This window comes from Marmota monax, unplaced genomic scaffold (assembly GCF_021218885.2).
Source record: "Marmota monax isolate L192 unplaced genomic scaffold, Marmota_monax_Labrador192_F-V1.1 WCK01_AAM20220418_F8-fsc00021, whole genome shotgun sequence".
NCBI classification, from domain to species: domain Eukaryota; kingdom Metazoa; phylum Chordata; class Mammalia; order Rodentia; family Sciuridae; genus Marmota; species Marmota monax.
Genome location: NW_026695228.1, coordinates 2,323,333 through 2,343,496, shown reverse-complemented (window position 1 = coordinate 2,343,496; position 20,164 = coordinate 2,323,333). Strand labels below are relative to the sequence as shown.

At 35.3% G+C, this 20,164-nt stretch overlaps 2 protein-coding genes across 14 annotated transcripts in view; one reads left to right on the top strand and one right to left on the bottom strand.

Annotated features, from left to right (window-relative positions):
- Slc4a7 (solute carrier family 4 member 7) overlaps positions 1–20,164 on the top strand; it is a 97,101-nt gene that overhangs the window by 9,027 nt on the left and 67,910 nt on the right. The window contains exon 1 of one of the 13 annotated variants that reach the window (XM_046436429.2): positions 14,695–14,889. The exons of 10 other annotated variants lie outside the window; for them this stretch is intronic. In XM_046436429.2, coding sequence (XP_046292385.1) covers positions 14,857–14,889 — 33 coding nt within the window. In that variant the 5' untranslated portion in view covers positions 14,695–14,856. Of the gene's footprint in view, positions 1–14,694; positions 14,890–20,164 lie in introns of those variants that run through there. 2 more of the 13 variants (XM_058576689.1, XM_046436427.2) reach the window with 2 other exon arrangements.
- Positions 5,919–7,234, bottom strand: LOC124087548 (mitochondrial nicotinamide adenine dinucleotide transporter SLC25A51-like). Its single transcript, XM_046436431.1, has one exon. The coding sequence runs from the start codon at positions 6,994–6,996 to the stop codon at positions 6,103–6,105; it is 894 nt and encodes a 297-aa protein (XP_046292387.1). The 5' UTR covers positions 6,997–7,234; the 3' UTR covers positions 5,919–6,102.

Genomic DNA, 20,164 nt, shown 5'->3' with positions numbered 1-20,164 from the left:
CCTCAGTTAATTCGAAGCTTACTATAGGTGTTTCTCTTTATATTTAAAAGTGTTTATTACTGTAAGTTTTGTGAATTAAGTTGCTAATATTACATTTAATAGCTGAGTGAAAATTTCCTGTCTTGCCTCCAGATTCCCTCAGGACTGGTGATAAAACTTTTTTGGGTCATTGCTTAATTCTCAGGAAAAAATAATACTTGTTCAGTGAATGAATGTTAGGATGGTATCGTAGACTCATTAATTGTTTAATCAACTAAAAATAAGTTAAAGGTTTAATTTTAATTTTAATCATTGAGAAAAATATCTTACTTTACTTGATAGAACTACTTGTAGAAGAAAATCTTCATTGCCTTCATTCCATTGAGCTGGGAGTATTGAGTAAATAGTGAATTTGCAATTTGGATCGATACCAACTAAGTTTTCTTTTATTTATTTTTTTGGTGCTGTGCTGAGGGTTGAACCCAGAGCCTCAAGCATGTTATGCAAGCATTCTACCTGTGAGCTGTATCCCTAGTCCCCAGTGTAAGAGTGTTTAACTTTTTTTTTTGGGGGGGGGGGGGCGTACTCAGAATTGAACCCAGGGGCACTTTACCACTGAGATATATCCCAGCCCTTTTCTGTATTTTATTTTGAAACGAGGTCTCATTAAGTTGCTTAGGGCCTTGTTCAGTTGGCTGAAACTGGCCTCAAACTTGTGATCCTTCTGCCTTAGTCTCCCACGACCTTGGGATTATGCTCCAGCTTATATATATATATATATATATATATATATATATATATATATATATATATATATATAAATTTTTTAAACCAAGATTTTAGGCAAGTGAGTGTTGAGTACCAGTAAAATGAAAATTTTATGAAATATATTTATAAGTTTTTAGATACATTTAATTAGGTTGTTGGAAAACTATTTCTGTATAAATCCTTATATAACTTTTGCTTTATGTGAAGCAGTGACTTCTTATTTTTCTTTTAGTTATACATGGCAGTAGAATCCATTTAACAATGCCTTTTTAAAATTTATTTATTTATTTATTTATTTATGGTGCCGAGGATGGAACTTAGTGTCCCATATGTGCTAGACAAGCACCCTATCACTGAGCCACAACCCTAGCCCTAGCACTGACTTTTAATGTACATAATCATAATGACAAAAAGAGGGATTTGAAGTCCCAGATCAGTTATCAGCTACTATATTGAAATTGTGCTATAGTATTATTTAGAATCATTATATAATGGAACTTTCTTTTTTCTCATGCGTTTAAGTCATGTGATTTTAGGTTTGTGGGCCCTTATTCTTCTTGGAGTCTGCTCCCTAATTTCCCTGTCCATGTGTGTTTGTACAGGTGCTAGAACTAGCCAAATGCACTGACTAGTAGGCTCTGTTCAATAATATTGAGTACTTATTTTTGTGCTGTGGATAATAGTTCCCAAATGACCTTATAACTTGTCCACAAGGAGCTTCCTTATCCATTTTTACACTGCCATTAGCAGCGTCCTCAGGATAAATTTCTGTTATGAGTTTTTGTTTCCGGGCAAATTGGTCTTCCTTTTGTTAGCAAAGCAATAATGGATTCATTCAAACTAAAAATTGGCCTTCATTTGGTCTTTCATTTTATTTAGTTAAGTCATTTTTGGTTAGTAATGGGAGAGTCAATAACCACACAAACCCAGACCCTTATTTTCAAAGCAGGGTAAAATCTGGAGGTAGCACAGCTTAGGTGTACAAAGCCCATGTTGGGTTTCAGAGACACCTGAGTTCCTTACCTCCACTCTGCCACCAGGTGGCCTTGCGCTGCTGACATCTTTAACCTCACTTTTCTCATCTGTACAATGAGAATTATTTTACTTAATCTCTTTAGATTTTTTTCCAGTGATCAGGGAAAATAATGTGTATCAAATGCTGTATGTCTCTCTTGGAACTTGATATTAATAATCATCCTGTGCTCTTACATTCTAAAGGACATTAAGCAACATTCTAAAGGAATTAGTGTACAGATTGATTGAGGAAATACAGAATAGAAAGTCCTGACTATTTTTAAACCTTGGTGTTGGAATATTCTTTGGAAGGCTGTGTGAGCATGAATTAGAAATTGGTTTATTGCTTTAAGCATTTCTTTCTTTTTTCTTTTCTTTCTTTCTTTTTTTTTTTTGTGGTACTAGGAATTGAACCTAGGGCTTTGCTCATACTAGGCAAAGTATTCTACCACTGAACTTACTCTGCCTTTAAGCATCAGATGTTAAAGAATGTCATTACAATTTGATAAATTGTTTAGAAGCCTAAAACATAATATAGTTATTTTCCTTTAAAATATTTAAAATGTGATGTCTTTACTTTTGAAAATACAACGTACTATAACTAGCTTTAGGCTGTTTTAAACAATTTATCTGTTTTAACCATTTTTCTCTTAATTGAATGTATCTGCTATAGATTTGTTATAGATAAGTCAAACCATATAGTTATTAATCGAGGATGGGAGAAGGGTTATCTATTAGCTCCCCTACATACCCTCTGGACACAATGTTTACTTCCTCAGACTGCCTTCTGAGTCTAGGCTTTCTGATATCTGAGATTGCTAGAGAGCTTAATTCTGTTGATGAGATCTTACTGGACCTTTTTAAATACTGTTGAGCCTTCAAAATTAGTGTACAGGGTATTGCAGGACAGAAGAGCTTAGCAGAGTGCTTGGCAGAGTAGGCATAAGATAGTTCCTTGTTGTTCTGTTGAGGAATGATCATGATAAATTATACTTTGAAAAAGGTTCATAGTTTCATCTTATTTGTGAGTCGCATATTTTACATCATTGGTTTAATTTTTTTTTTATACTGGAGATTAAATCTAGATGCACTTAACACTGAGTCACATCCCCAGCCCTTTTTAATTTTTTTTTTTTTTTGGTTTTGTTTTGAGAAAGGGTCTGAATTGCTTAGGGCCTTACTAAGTTGCTGAGGCTGGCCTTGAACTTGGGATCCTCCTGACTCAGCCTGCTGAGTCTCTGGGATTATAGGTGTGCACCACCATTCCTGGTCATTCGTTCAATTTTTATATGTTAACTTGTTTCACTACCATCTGCTAATGGCACTGACTTAGCAATAAATTGCTTTAAAAGCTTATGTAATGAATATTGGATGTATTAGCCTTAAGGGATTATTTTATATGCCAGTGCTTTTCTATTATGATTGTGAACTTCAAATAGGAGTTATTTGAGATTGTATTTTGTTGGCGGTGAGTTTCAGGTGATTAGAGATGGCTGCTTCTCTCCACATCTACAGTAAATAGAATAATCTGAGTAGAGGAGTAAATTTGTTCATTGAGAAAATTTTTATAAAAAATAATAACATTTTCAGCTTTATGTATGTAGTCCTTGGAATTGAACCCAGGGCTACTTTGCTACTGAGTTAAATCCCAGTCCTTTTTTGTTTTTTGAATTTATTTTTTTTACTTGTAGATGGACACAATACCTTTATTTTATTTATTTATTTTTATGTGGTGCTGAGGATGGACCCCAGTGCCTCACACATGGTAAGCATGCTACCACTGAGCCATAGCCACAGCCCATCCCCAGTCCTTTTTAGTTTTTAGTTTGAACTAGGGTCTTGCTAAATTGCTGAGGCCTCTAACTTGTGATCCTCCCGCCTTAGCCTCCCAAGTTGCTGGGATTACAGGTATGTGCCATTGCGTCTGGCTCCTTTGAGAGGTTTTCAAGTGTAATTAGCATGTTTGAGTTTTTGATGACTGTGGGAGAAGTTTTCAATGGAACCTAGTATTAGGACGATGTATGTATTTCTCACTTCCTCTGTTCACTCCTGATCATGGATGTCAACATCTGATTCTCAGTCTTTTGTAGATTTGCCAGGCTAAGGCCTGTTACTATCTTGGGTTATTTAAGAGTGCTTGTGAGTGATCTACCTTATTCACCATCACATCCTTTCCGTTTGTTGATTTTTCTCACCTCTTAGGACATTTTCATTCTGTACTGTCATGGTCTTATCTCCTGGGAGTGCCTCTCTATCCCTGTTCCTAAATTTAGATATCCAGGTCTCACTGCACTCTACTTTTCCCCTTCATCCCTCTTTCTCTACTATTACCATAATCCTGTTTCTTAGAACCTATTTAGGTAGGACTGCGCCCTTATTTTTCCTGTCTGCTGCCTCCACTTACTTTCTTGTCTAGCTCAGAATCCATAGTCCTTATCTTCTGTCTTTCTTTTGTTATTTAAGGTCAGTAATTATTGTGCTTATCTGTATTCACATTTTACTAAGTCCCTAATCCTTAATAATTAGGTTTGTGAGGGAGGATTGCTCAAAACAGCTGAAAAAATTAAGTCATACATAGTGTCATAGTATGACTCTGTAAATTCATGTTTTTATCTGGCCACAACACAAACACGGTTACTCCTGTGTTTTTCTAATCTCCTGTTTTCTACATTAAATGTTTCTGCTCTCTTCAGGCTGCTTCCCTTTACTCCTCAATCCTGGTAAATATTTCACCTACTTCAGTATTTTGCCTGCTTTAGAATCAGGAGAAACTCAGAAAGGTTCTCCACCACTGTCCTGGATACCTCAGCCTATCTTCAACAGAACTTATCAAACCTTTCCTTCCTTTTGCATTTCCTTCCTTGGTGAATAAAACCGCTACTCACTTGGTTGCTCAGTGGTTGAAATGTGAGCAGCATCCTTGATTTTTTTCTCTCCCTTCATCCATACTCCAAATCCAGTATATTCAGCATCCTAACCATGTTGAGTCAGTCTGCCTGTCTTCACGTCCTTTGACCATATAGGTTAGGCCTAATTTTCTTGCTCTTTTTTCCTGAAATACTGCAGTAACTTTCTCCTTGGCCTCCAGCTTCCACACATAATTACCTACAGCGGTGCCTTGCAGAAACACAGTGCTGCGTGTCATTCCCCTGTCTGCAGTCATTTGCTCTCGGGATGAGCCTGCACTGTCTCCCTTCTCCACCTCTTTCTGTGGTACTGCTTTTCCCTCCTGTTCTACATTGCAATTATACCCAACTTATTTTACTAGTTATTTGAACATACTGGACTTTTTCTCATTTCTGGAATACTGTGTCCTTGGCACTTGATAAATATTGTTGGATGACTGAGTAAATAAGAGAATAAATGTAAGTGTCTTGTAGAAGGCTAGTTTAAAAAAAATCTCTGAAATATATAAATATATCTCAACACACAAATATGCAAATGATTCAAGTAGTAATAAATTGCACTTAAATGTTTTGTCTAATTGAAGAATTGGCTGATAATGCAAAAACAACATGGATATTTATTTATTTATTTATTTATTTTTTTTGTGATCCATATGCATTTATGACCTCTTAATAGCATGAAATATTTATAGTCCTCCATCTTTTAGCAAAGAAATCAGTAAAATTAACACAAGGATATTTTGGAAGGGCTTAAGATCATAGTCAGAATTAAAGAGAAAACTTTCAAAGCTAGAAAGCAAAACTTTCATTAGCTACTTGATTCTACCACATTTAAAACAGGCAGCTTGGACAATCACCATCCCAACAGGTGCTTAGTTTCAAAACTAACACCAACAATTCATCATGAAACACCTACACCTAATTAGCTGTTCTTCTCTGTTCTGTTCCTTTGTCTACCACATAAATGCTGGAGTTCAATGAAGACTACCCTTTGCAAGTGCTCCTGAAAGCCAAGAAGCAAGAAATGGAGTAACAAAGTAAGCCTGAGAAGTCCCAGGGCCCTAGAGCATTCTCTCTGGCTGGTCACAGGCATTCATGTTTCAATAACGAAGTCTTCAGGCTGTTCTGGAAAAAAAGAATCATATCTTCGCTGTTTGGTTACCCTGTGAAAGGTCACCAGACAGAAGCTATTTACCAGACAACAAGCCTAAAGCTTTTGGGTAATGACAAAAACAACAAAAAACCCTTAAATTTTCCTACTGAAACTTTTTATTGTTTATTTTTGTTGTTGAGGCTTAAGGAAATTAACTTTGCCCATAATTCATTCAGCCTGGACTTAGTGACACCAACTTATATTTGAGCCAATTAGGAATAAGACCAAACTACATTCTTAGGTCTATTTAGTTAATACATGGCACTTCACCAACGACTTTTCTCATATAACCTTTAACAAGAACTCATAAGTAGCATTGATTATCCCCCAAGAGATGAGAGATCGATGGTAATTCAAATGGGCACCTCTGAAAAGATTTGTCAATTTTCTGTCCCGTTCTAGCCAGATTGTTTTGAAAACCTTGGGGAAAGACTGAAATTCTCCACCAATCTGAGACTGTATGCGAGTTTTTACAACATTAACTGGAAAAAACAAGAATCCCAACATGGCACCCAGTAGACCTCCACAGATGAAGTCATTGACCAAATGAGCACTGTGAGTCGTTGCAGTAGGCAGGTGCTCCTTAATGGGACCTCGAAGACCAAAGAAAAGGACATTGCTGGATCCATTACGGAATAGAATGCGCACCAAACCTCGATAATACTCTCCAATTCCATGGCACTTCAGTGCCCTGAAAGCCTGATAAGTGTTTGTGAACTTGTCATGATGCTTATGGTCTTGAAGCAATGTCTGAACTCTTTCCAATGGAGTGAAAATGGCTTCTGTTGTCCCTGCAAGTACTGCCGCCACGCCACGGGTTGCAAACTCTGGGGCACTGACGTGCTTTTGGAGAAGGGAAGACAAATCCTCGTACAGACCAAACATAAGTGCCAGGGTGGTGGTTTTCTGCATTAATGGCGGAAGGATTCCACGATACAAGTTTCTAAATCCATCCCTCCTCAACTGAAGCACTGCATCCCGGGTTTTGATTCCATAGAGCTGCTGCCGAAAAAGGATCTTCTGAATGGGAAATGTGATGGCTACATTGTTGAAAGCTGCGCAGCAGCCACACAAGTAATGCTTCATCTCACCAACATTTGTAATGTGAGGTGAGATGTCTTGTTTTGAAGATGTAAGGATTGGTGGTCTCTTTTCATGAGCTTCTGAATCCATCATGTTGCTTAAGGTCTCTCTTCTTCATGAAGGATTTTTTTTAACCTGTGACACCAGATGAGCCTCATGGTGTGAGGGATGCTAGCTTTTTGGCAACTTTCCCAATTTCTTCCATTGTTACTGGTTTATCAGGTTCGTTCTTCTGGAGTCAATGTTGATAACTGGATTCCCATGGCTGCGGGCGCCGGGCCCCACGCCCCGAGCCACCGGCCCGCAGGACTGCGGCGAGCGAGCCCGCGAGCCAGCGCCCGCGCAGGCGCAGACCTCGACCAATCTGTGGGGCCCAACATGGATATTTAAAATAATGCATATTATAATTTTAGTAACACAGTTGTATAAATTAACTAGGAAAACATTTGTATTGAATAAGCCTGTGACTTTGGTGCTAACTGGGTACTGTGGCATTCACCTTGTAATCACCTGGTGTCGGGGGGCTGGGGGGTGGGATTGGTGCTAAATCTTTATATTCAGGTTTTGATTATATTTCACAGCTGTATATTCTTCTTCTCTCCATGTTGCTGGGAGTTACACATGAAAGGCAAGTGACAATAGTGTCCTGTCTATGATTGAATTGGTGTTTTTTTTTGTTTTTCCTTTCTTGATACCGAAGATTTGAAGACACAGTTCTTCAAATTAGGGCAAATGAAAGTTATACTTGGCTAGGTATGGTGATGTGTGCCTCTAATTCCATCAACTTGGAAGGCGGAGGCAGGAAGATCCCAAGTTTGAGGCTAGCCTCAGCAACTTCACAAGACGCTTAGTAATTCAGTAGTACCTGATCCCAAATAAAGGAAGGAAGGAAGGAAGGAAAGAAGAAAGACTGGAACTGTAGCTCAGTTGTAAAGCACCTAGGTTTAGTTCCCAGTAAATACGTCCCTCCTAACCCCCAAAGAAGCTATATGTGACTTGCCTTGATCATTCAAGTATTTCTAGCATGGAATATTGTGTTTTGCTTTTATCATCACATACAGGCATCACGAAGCATCTATTATATACAGACAGAATTGCTAAAATCTTGCATATGAAACTTCTAAATGAGTTGGGAAATGGAAGTGAATATGTATAGAATAAATTATTTCATTTAAATATAAAATATAAACCTAATATGAGCAGTAAAAATGAAAAAAAAAATAGTAGAATGGTACTAATATTTGGTTTTAATAAAATGCTTATTTTTTTGCCTGGAACTTTTCTAAACTTGTTGTGTTCAATATCTTATTGATTTTATAGGCAATCGGTTGCAATTATTGTTACTCTCTACAGATAGTAAACAATCTGAGATCCAGTGAGGTTAAGTGGTCTACTTAGCTAGTGAATGCAAGAGCCAGGATTTGAATTTAGTCATTCTGGTTCTAGAACATAATATTTTATCTGCAGCCAAAATAAACTGGTTGACAAATTGAACTAGATATGCATATGTATAATTTTATAGTATGTAGTCTTAATTTTAGGCTAATATAATTTTTTTAAAAAACAGACTTTAATCTTGTATGAAAACCTTTTGATATTAACTCTGAAAAACATTAATTTAAAAGTGTCAAACCATACAGGTAGGGTCTTCTCAATTTGTTCCATTTATAATTTCTTTTTTTTTTCCCTAATATAATTTGTGGAGATATTTTCTGGGTTATAATTAGAAACTATTCTTTAAATACATATATTATTGTAATCACTTAAATTTATGCAGTGCTGTATTTTTAAACATGATGTTTTGATTTGAATCTGAAATGTCCACCAAAGGCCATGTAAAATGGTTTGGCCAGCCTGGGGTGCTGTTGGGAAGCTTAGTTGGAGGAAATAGGTCACTGGAGGTGTGCCCTTGAAGGAGAAATGGTATACTGGCTCCTTCCCATCCTTGCTTCCTCCTCCTCGCTACCCCAAGGTGAGAGCTCCCAATGGTGATCTTCTTCCTCACCACAGGTCCACAATGATTGAATATCTTGAACCAAAATAAACCTTTCCACATTGTAAGGTGTTTATTTGTTTTTGATGGTTCTGGTGATTGAACCCAGAGGTCCTCAACCACAAAGCTACATCCCCAGCTTTTATTTTAAATTTTGAGAAAGGATCTTGCTAAATTGCCAGGTCAGACTCAGTACTTGTGATCTTCCTGCCTATTGTCCCAAGTAGCTTGGATTTCAGGTGTGTGCCACCATACCTGGCCTTTTTTTTTTTTTTTTATCTCAGTTATTTTGTCACAGGGATTTTGCTTTTTGGAATTTTACTTCATTTCTTTGTAGAAAAAGCCACTAGCTTTTAAAGTTGTCATTGATTTTCCGAGTTCAATAGCTGTTCTACATTAACTTTATATCTTCCAAAGATTTTATGAAGTTCCTCATTTATAATCTTCTCTCCTGTTATTTATCCTTGTCAATTTATCCTGTTAAAATTACTTTGGTATCATGTTAGTAAGTATTGTGAAGGGAAGAGAAACTCATACCCAAATCTTTGATGTTGAACTGGATGACCTCTAATGGTTTTATTTTTAAACTTGCCTGACTTCTTTAAGCATCAATTTGTTTTTTATTGTTAGGCAACATCACTCATTACATAAAACTAATACCTGTTGCTTGAGAACAAATATGGAGAATATTGGGAAAGTTTTGGATTATCCCAACTTGGGAAAATGTTAAATAAAATACCTGGCCAAGTATTTTTCTGTTGTGTTCAGGAGGCATACATGAATTAATGTAGAAGTACTTTGCCACTTTGTAATGTGAAAGTTTAGGAAATAAATAAGGCCAGAAGACTTATTTTGTAATGTTTTCAAAAATTGCATTTAAAAATGGATTTCCAACCTGCTTTTATTATGTCTAAAGTGTTTTATTAAAACTGCAGTACAAGTATTTTATAGAGTAAAATTATTCATATGACGTCATTGAGATTGCTGTACATAGAGAACAGGTATTTTCAGTAAAACTCTTATATGCAAGTTTAAGATATATTTCAGCCTGCATAGTTAAGCTTTCATAAAAAAGATGCATGAAGGCTTTAGTTAATGTGCAAGTTCATACTGGCATTTGGGTAAGAACCTGGTAGTTTTAAATTTTTCCTCAGGAAAATAAGTGCTGGAAATTGATAGTATCTCCTACTTGTTTCTAAATTGTTGATTCTCAATGGGTGTGTATGGACAGGGACAGGGGGACATTTGCCCCTTAAGGGACATTTTTGGTAATATCTGGAGACAGTTTTGTTTATCATAATGGGATGTGTGTGTGTGTGTTGTGTGTGTGTTACTGTCCTCTAGTGAATAGAGACCAGATATGGTGCCCAACATCCTACAAGGATTTGGATTATCCTACAAGGTATCCTATCCTACAGCCCCTACAACCAAGAAGTGCCTAGTTCAAAATGTCAGTAGTGTTGAGATCTGAGAACTCTTGTTCTGAGGGATTAGAATCAAGAATCATAGACCAAAAAGAGCAAAAATTTTAAAATAAAGAACACAATGAATAAGTTTTTAAAGTTAGACACTCTTCACTGGCTTGAACGCCTTAGAGGAAGTGAGAGAGCTCATTTCTATTGAAAGCCTGAATTTATTTATATATGAGTTTACAATATTAAACCATATTTTGACTTTGGTAATGGCATATTTAAACCAGTTTCAATTTGTTTTTTCCAGATTATTTTGTAATTTCTTAGATAAAATTTTCTAACAAATTGTAGCCCAAGGTGACACCTACACCTTTATAGTAAACTGGTATGAGTACTCTAAGTTAATAAGCATTTTCTCAATGGAAATGTAAATCGAACTGTGTCATCTGTCTCTAGTATTTAAGTATGAAGTCTTTATTATTACTACATTATCATCATCTTCATCATTGTAGTACTGGGGATTGAACCCAGGGCCTCTCTACATTTGCTATTCAAACACTCTACCACTGAGCCTCTGAAATATTATTCTTAAGAAAAATAGAGGGACTGGGGGTTTAGCTCAGAGGTAGAATGTTTCAATACCATGTGTTTGGTCCTGGGTTCAGTACCCAGCACCAAAACAAATAAACAAACAAACAACAACAACAACTAAAACAGATACTTCGCAAAGTATACTTGTTACTGGGGCATTTTTGTTAAGGCAGACATTTTTTGCCTTATGTAAACTATTTGTGGACTAGATTTTTCAACTATTTAATACACATCAAATTATAGCTGTATTTTGAAATGTGGTTCAAAACAAAATTATTTAAGTGCTGTGGGCATGTGAAACAACTTTTAGAAATTGCTGTAAATCTTCTTCATTGTAACATATTGATTATTCAGTGTTACATATAAAAAGCTCATGTTAAAAAATATAGCTCGGGCTGGGGATGTGGCTCAAGCGGTAGTGCGTTCGCCTGGCATGCGAGTGGCGCTGGGTTCGATCCTCAGCACATAATAAAAATAAAGATGTTGTGTCCACCGAAAACTAAAAAATAAATATTAAAAAATTCTCTCTTTCTCTTTCTCTCTCTCTTAAAAAATATTTTATATATATATATATATATATATATAAAATCTACTGTATCCTGAATTCCATTTGTAGATAATTGAAACATTTAATAGAACTTTGCCTTTGTGATGATTAAGTTTTTTCTGGATGAAATTAAATGTCCACATTTGTTACAGCAGCTGCTGCAGAGCTTTTTGAAACTTAGAATTTCTTGGCTTGGAGCAGGTGTTCATCCTATATACAGCATGAGAGAAAAAAATTTCATTTTCCTAATAGCCACTAGGTGGTGGTCTTACATGGTGGAGTCTAAATTTTAGTGGTGGTGAAAGCTGAAATGGTTGCCCAAATTAAGCAATGTGAACTCAACAGTGATATTTAACTATGTAAGGGATATTTAACTATGTGGGCTGGCAGTGTTCCTCACAGAAACATTGATTGTAAAATGAGGCAGGTTTCCATTTATTTTACGAGGGTATTTCTTTTCTTGACTGCTTCAAATTTATCTGTGGAAATCAAATTAAGATAATATCTTCGTGTTTATTATATTTATGCTGGCTTACTGTGTTAACATTTATGGTAATAATTTAAATTTTATTATGTGTTACTGATGGCTAGTGGATTTAAAATATTTAAAAATAATTTAGTGAATATTTTTGTGATTGAATAATTAATGTTTTACTTATAAGTCTCCCAATAAGACATGTGAATAAATAAAATTTTATTCGAGCAAATAAGATTTTGTGTAGTTTAATTTAGGACAGAGAATTTGACCTTTTGGAACACCATGGGCTTTGAACTCAGAGAACCTGGGTTTGAATAGTAACCCTTTATGTTACAGTGTTAGTCAGCTTTTCATTGCTATGACCAAAATCCCTGAAAAGAACAACTACGAGGAGGAAAGATTTATTTTGGCTTCTGATTTCAAAGGATTCAGGACATGATCTGTTGGCTCCAAGGCAAAACATGGTGGAAGGTTGTTGACATGTCACAGAATTTAAGAATGTGTCAGGTATGAGTAGTAGAGCAAGAGGATTTATTATGAAGGCAAAGTAGTACACACTTGAAAGTGGGTGTGAGCCATCTTGGTGAGTTGCCTCCTCTTGGTCTGGATTTTTAACATCTGCAGGGGGACAGTAGCAAGGGGCCTGAATTGGAGCTGGCATCAGGGCTGGGGTATGGAGTTCCACCCCAGAGTTCTTGTGCTTTTTTTTGCTCCCACCTCTTCTAATCATGTTCTTCCTATCTTGCAGGTCTCATTAGCATCTTTAGTCACCTGCCTCTTGCTGCTATAATGAAAGTAAAGTCATTTCTTGGTTACCAGAGTCTTTAATGTGTGTATTCCTAGATGTCTGTGGCCGTCTTGAGTTTTGATAAAACTGGGCAAGGATTCAGGTGTAAGGATATGGGCTGGATTTCTCAGGAGTTGTTCTTTATTCCAGTGGTTTATGAATTTCTTTTTTGAAACTCAATGTTCTCTCTATATGCCTAAATTCTGATCTTGGTACACAGTGGGTTTAGAATTCAAGCCCAGTCTCCCTCAGAATGTGGTTTTTCCTCTAATTCCAACTGGGGGTGTGTGGAATTAGATAAGATTATTTCTGTAGGAAATAAGTGTCCTTTATTTGCTTTGTTAAGATATAGAATTTGATGGTACAGAGGAGCAAATCTGTGTGAGCAAATCCAAACAGCATATTTTTAGTTTAATTTACATTGAAAAAAATTTTTTTTATTTTGGTACGGGGCATTAAATACAGGGGTGCTTTACCACTGTGCTGTACCCCCCCAGTCTTAACCCTATAGTTAGAAATATAATTTTATTAAATTTCACTAAATGTAGTTGGAAATTAGAGGAAAAACCACGTTCTGAGGGAGACTGGGCTTGAATCCTAAACCCACTGTGCAATAGCTCTGGGACCTTGCATAAGTTGTTTAAACTCTGACCTTTAGTCAAAATTGACTATAAAATGAAATATTTGAAGGTTTAACCTGTATGACAGAACATATATGATGGTATTTGGCATAGTGTTTGAACTTGATAGATAGTCAATAAATGTATTGTTTTCTAGAAACCCAGTATAACAAAGACCAGTGGATTTTGTTGTAACAATTTACAGTGTGTTCATTTAAAATACTTTCAGATTCCACATTGCAGCTAATTTAAGAAATGAATACTAGTTGAATTTGTAGAATCAAAAAGGAATATCTACAATTACTGAAAAGAATAGTGAAACATGCCTTCTTTTTCTATTTGTGTTGGTGTGAAACTGGATTTTCAAATATTCTTCAGCCAAATCATGAATCACATCAGATTGTAGAAGTAGAGATGAGAATCCAGCTGTTTTCTTTTAAATCAGAATTTTTTTTTTTTTTTTTTGGAGCTGGTGTGAACCCAGGAGTGCTTAACCACTGAGCCATCTACCCATCCTTTTTTATTTGTTGTTTTTGCGCAGGGTCTTGCTAAGTTGCTTAGGGTCCCTAAGTTGTTGAAGCTGGCTTTGAACTTATGATCCTCCTGTTTTAGCCTCCCAAGTCACTGGAGTTACAGACTTATGCTATCACATCTGGTTAAATCAGACATATAACGAGATTTGTAAAAATATAAAACAAAGTCACTCTCACTAAATTGTTTTATTTTTGAAATTAGTTATTTTTTTGTTAAAATATTATATATTACCAGGCAATGTTTTTATTATCTTTAAAATGATTCTAAATAAATACTTCAAAGTTTTATCAGTGTTATTTCTATATGATAAATATAGACCTAACTCATCAAAAAAAGTCCTTTGAGGTCTTCAGTAATTTTTTGAGTAGAGAGGTATCCCGAGACCAAAAGTTAGAGGGGTGCTACTCATTTCCTCTTTCATTTCCAGCCATTATCCATATGAATATTTAATTTTTGGTTGAAATGATACTGTAAACCATATGATTTGTTAATATTATTATTATTAGTAACCTATTAGGTAGTAAAAATTGAGAACTACTGAAAAAGGCAGAGCTCTCTTCATTTTGGGGTCTTTTCTGAAATTAAGTGACAAGGGTACATTAAGCCCATCATATTGTTGAAAATCTATTTTTCTCTCCCTCCCCCCCAACACACACACCCACCCGTGCACATATATCCTTAGAGTATGCCCATAGACTGATTATTTATATAAAGATTTCCCTTGAAAACTGATTGCTGCTTTCTTCTTTCAGTATTTCTAAGTGGCCTATTACTTTCCAAATCTGTTATGCTGTGACCCACGTAAGTTGTAGTTATTAGCTTGGAAGATTAGGCAACTTGGGAGACAGTGATTGGCTGTACCATAAAAGTAACTTAGAAGAATTCATCTCTGCAAAGCACAGTGACCTAAATCAGATAGGTACTCACTGTCCCTGGACTTCAGGGGACTACTGCATTATATTATCAAAAGCAAGGCGTTTCCTGTGTTACTATGGAGTGGTTTCGTCTGAAAGAGAAGTTACCTGTATGTATCTAGCTAAGGTCTAATATTTTATTTACAAGCAAACTTGAATTTTTCAAAGTTTAATAGTGAAGCTTGGAGAAATGTCAGACTTGATTAGCACTGGCTTAGAATAGTATCATCCTTTGTGCCCTTGGCCGTGGAAGTCATTTGCTGAAGAGTAAATCCTGTGTAAAGTTAGAAATGTTTGTAGCATCTTTATTCTTCTGTAAGATTAGTTTTTGCCATAGTTAAAATTACTTGAATGAAGCTTTAAAAATTGCTTGGCTAAGATATTAGAAAAGAAATCACTTCATCTTAGTGGTTAAGTATGTTTTGAAGCTGAAATTTTGATAGCTGTGAAATTACATGATTAATAGTCATGATAATCATAATTTATGGGAGATGTTAGTTTTGGGTGATAGCCATATGTCTTATATAATAGAAAAATTAGTTTGTGGTAGGGATCTCTGATGACTGTTCTAATAATGATTTTGTAAACCTCAGGGTGTCAAAGAGGGTATTATTCTAGATTAATGCAATATTTTAAAATAGTCTATTAACATTTTTTTTCCTTAATTCTTTGGCTTTAGTATGCTAAGTCTTTTTTTTTTTTTTTTTTGTAATTTAACCAACAAAAAGTATAGAGTTTATACAAAGTATAAAAATTATGGAATTTGTTTTCAGGCAAGATAAATGACTATAAGGAATTAAATTGTAAAATGTGTCATTTAGTTATTTGGGAATTGAATTTTGTTTCATCATATGTTGATGTTGAACTTTTAAAAAATTATAAGCTGATTTATTAAATATTAAAATATTGAGTGCCTGTTTATATTTGAGCTTTAATTGTGTCCACAAGGAATTTTTGAGTGGATACAATATAAGTTTTTTGCAGTCTTGACCTTTGAAACATATTGTTTAATGCATATTTATTAAAGGACTAATGGCAGACAAATACTGCTTGAGTCTGGAAATGTAGTGGTGACCATGACAGGCAAGGTTCCTCCTTTCTTGTAACTTATTGGGTGGGCCTGGGAGATAGTTAAGAAAGTTGTTTCATAAATTTGTAATTATAAGTTAATAAAGAAAAATGCTATATGTTCTTGGCATATATTATAATGACCTTGTTCTGTAGTGTAGTGGATTAATAACTCATGTAACTGGCACTCTAGAGACCTGGATTTTAATTTTAATTCTTTCACTGAAAGTGTGATCTTATTCAAGTCATGTAGACTTTGTGTATATCTTTCATTTTTCTAGATTTAAAAAAAGAAAGAAAATTGAACTGGAAAAATAAAGCCCATTTTATATCTATGAGTCTATGAGATCTTGTTTATTCATTAAGAATAACAAAGATAACTCATTACCTCTGGATTTTTTATGGAGAGTCACTTCTTAGTTGTAAATTAAGTGCTAAGCTGGACATTTGATTATATGACAGTTTTTCATTCACTGAGGTATCTGTAGTATGTGGAGTAATAAATTTTGTTGAATGAATGGTTGTGTTCTTTAGTTCCTGTGCTTTAAGGAAGTAAGACTTCTTTCACTGTTCAGGATTCCTTGGGAACAGAGGTATTATCAAGGGGAAGCACAGATAAACAAAAGACCATATTACTGAGAGATTTCCTCACTTCCTCTCCTGTTGGGCTTCAGCAGAAAGATTATAGTAGAACCTTAAGGATACCCAGCTAATGGTAACCCCAAGCTGATAGAAGATGGGGGACCTTGGCAAAACATTTCAGAATGATCTTGGCAGAACTTCTTCTTCTGAAAAAAAAATTTTCTGATTCTATTCAGAATGTTTGCTTTTCTTTACATTTTAATTATTAAAAAAAGTTAAGAGGGAATTATAAAGTAACCATCTTTGGAAAGAGATCATTTTTGCCAATGAATATATACATACTTGATAACCCTTATGGGATTTCTGTGTGTATCTTGGTGTGTGTCTACTGATTAACACTTGGAGTGTCTGCATCTCCTCATGGAAGTAGTGTGACAAGTATTTGTTTTATAATTTCAGGTAGAACACTGAGGAGGTCTCTAGTTGTCTGTGACTCTTATATTCTGTAACAGTCTCTAGACTGCATGGATCCTCTTTGTTATTGGAGGCTATTACTGCTTTTTGCTTTTCCCCCCCTGTCCTTTGAAACTTTCTTCAAATTCAGATTGTCTAATTGAAATTCAAATTTCAATTCAAAGCCATGGCACTAGAAAAACTCAAATATCTGAAAGAATAAAAAGATATCCGAAATATGTTAATATGCAGGATTGACTCACTCTAATACCAAAGAAATTATTTAGCCTTGGTTTCAAAATTTTATTTATAAAATGATTGAGTAGCTTGTGTTCTGGGTCATGTATCATAGCTTATTTAGCCATTCCTCTATTAAGGTTATTTCCAGGGTTTTCCTATCACAAGTACTGTTGTAGTAGTGCATTTCGTATAGAGAGATTTAAAACTTTTTTTTTTTTTGGTGATCTTAAATATTTAATTAATATGCTGTTCTTTATGTTAAAGTGCAGTGGTAACATTATTACCTTATTGTATAAATACAAAATTGAAAACAAGTCTAAATAATTTCCTTTAGGAGGATTCTATCCTACCTTGGTATAATGTGGATGTCTTTATTCTTCTGTGTTTTTGAACATTCCTAGTGCCATGGCTTTCTTTCTTTCTAGGTAGGCTTTATAAGTAATGACCTTTGAGACTTAGTCTGGGTTTAAAATGAAACATTTTGATGTCAAGGGTTGCTTTTACGGTCACCATTTTTAGTTTTCTACTATATTTTTGGAAGCAAAAAGAGAAAGAAAAGTCTTTTCTAGATCCAAATTTTAAGATGATAGTAGGGGATGGAAATTTGAATTAAAAAAAATGTTTGATGTAATAAAAAGTGAAACACTGTGATTGTCTTTGCACTTTAGTCCTTTTTACCAGAGTGAGATGATTTTAGCAGTTCCAGGTTTTCCTTTACAGATGTTTAATATGTAAATACAGTTTTTGTAAACTTTTTAAAAAGAACACAAAATTGTACTCTACATGGAGTATTAACTTATTCTCTATTAAGAAATATGACATATAAAGTATTTCCCTAAAATTATAGGATTTAAGATACACATGCTTCTTTTAGAAAAGCACTGACCCTTTGAAATACCCCACTACTCTACTCAGGGATTTCAGTATGTAGCCATATATAACCTTCAGACTTTTGGATTCCTTACCCTGTATCAAGAAGGCCATTGTGGCCGGGCATGGTGGCACATGCCTGTAATCCAAAGGGCTTAGGAGGCTGAGGCAGGAGGATTGCAAGTTCAAAGCCAACCTCAGCAACTTAGCAAGGCCGAAACCAACTGAGCGAGACCCTGTCTCTAAATAGGGGATGTGGCTCAGTGGTTAAGCACCCCTGGGTTCAATACCCTGTAAAGACCCCCCACCCTCCCCGCACCCTGCCCTCGTGCCCCACTCCCAGCCATGGCCAGTGTGTGTAGCCCACTTGATGCTGGCATTTATAGGAGATGTTGCCTTTCCTATTCATTTTCACAGTCAAAAAACTGGGTGATGCTTTAAAGGAGGGAAGAAAGGCATGTGTAACACTCCCCACCCCTTTTTTTCAGTGTTAGTGCTGTAAGATTTTTAGGCTTTAAAAATTTTAGTTTTAGTTTGTAAGGCAAGTTAAACATGAAAATGTTATAATTGAAAACTAAAGATAACAATAAAATAACATTGTAACTTGATTGTCTTTCAAACCCAGTTCCTTTTCCACAAACAAGTAGTTAACAATTTGGTATGGGTCCTTTTAGATCTTTTCCTTTTTTCCTTAATATAAGTAAATATGTATGGAGACATGAACATATAGAAATAAAATTTTGGTTTAGTACTGTGAGTTTTTAACATGTGATCTTATTTCTCTATAATTTATTGTTTCACTGAATCTGTACCCTTGATCTTTTTGTATTGGTACATTTAGATCTACTTACTTTTTTTTAGGTCTGTTTTTCAAAATGTCATAGTGTTCCTTAGTACACTATAGTTAGTGTATCTTCCTTTTATTGACACATTTTTGTTCCATGTTTTTCATTATTAGGCATCTGCTACAATGAAAATAAAGAGTTCAGAGAGGTTGAATGACTTGCCCCAGGCTTCACAGTGTCTAGTGGGAACAAGCTGGGTAGAGCATGAGAGATGTTGATGAGCACCCTGTTTTTACATTCCAGTTTTTGCACATATGGAAATATTTTTCTATGATAGATGTTTAAAGGTCAAAGGGTATTTTTTTTTAAACTAAACATAAGGTAGTGATAAAATGTGAATTTATTATAAAATAAATAATAGATTGCCTAACAAACTATTTTCAGTGTTAACTAAGTAGGGTTGTTAGTAGATCTCAATATGTAAGTATGGTTGCAGAGAAATAAATGATTTGTTTGTCTGAAGGTGAGAGTTAATTGTATTGTTTTGCTTCCTATCCTGGCAGTTGTGCTGGCTAAATGAAAGTTCAAAACGGGAACCGTTAATTCCTTTTGGAATAGACAGTATGCTGCCTCTCAGGATACAATTTCTGTCTCTAGGAGAGAATTTGTCTTTTGTACCTATATGTGCTTAGGAATCGGATGACATGCTGTTGTTGAAGGCTAGCTAATGGTTTTATTTAGAGTGTGACTTCGTTAGTAGTTGGTAATTAATAGCTACTCATTCTTGGGCTTTTGGCATTAGGTTTGGTTTCCTGCTTGGCCTTTCCTTATTTTTAAGGAAGTGTGAAGAACTATGAAGCCATTTGATTAAACATATATACTGTTGTCTGCCTTCCTTCATAGTCCATTACATGAAATTGCTATTCTTTTCAGCCTGTTTCCCCTCCTTTAAATGTGGAGCCTTAGCAAGTCATAACTTCTCCCACTTTCCTTTATAAATCAAATATCAGTTTTTCAGAATCATGTACAAGTATCTCTTGATATCCAGATCTCTTTTTTTTTTTTTTTTTTTTTTGGATATTAAAAGGTCTTAATATACTGTGCCTGGTTCTGAGTTTTGGGTAACAAACAGTGGAGTTTGGACAGCAGGGAATTTACTTGAAAAATTTAGCAAATCAATTCAGTTTGAGTTTAGATAGTGTGAATTTAGACATTAAAAGTTTGGATAGTGAGCCAGGTGTGGTGGTACACTCTTTTAATCCTCATGGTTCAGGTGGTGAGGCTGAGGCAGGAGGATTCCAAGTTTAAAGTCAGCCTCAGCAATTTAGTGAGGCCCTAAGCAACTTAGGGAGACAATGTTTCAAAATAAAAAAAGGCCTGGAGAAGT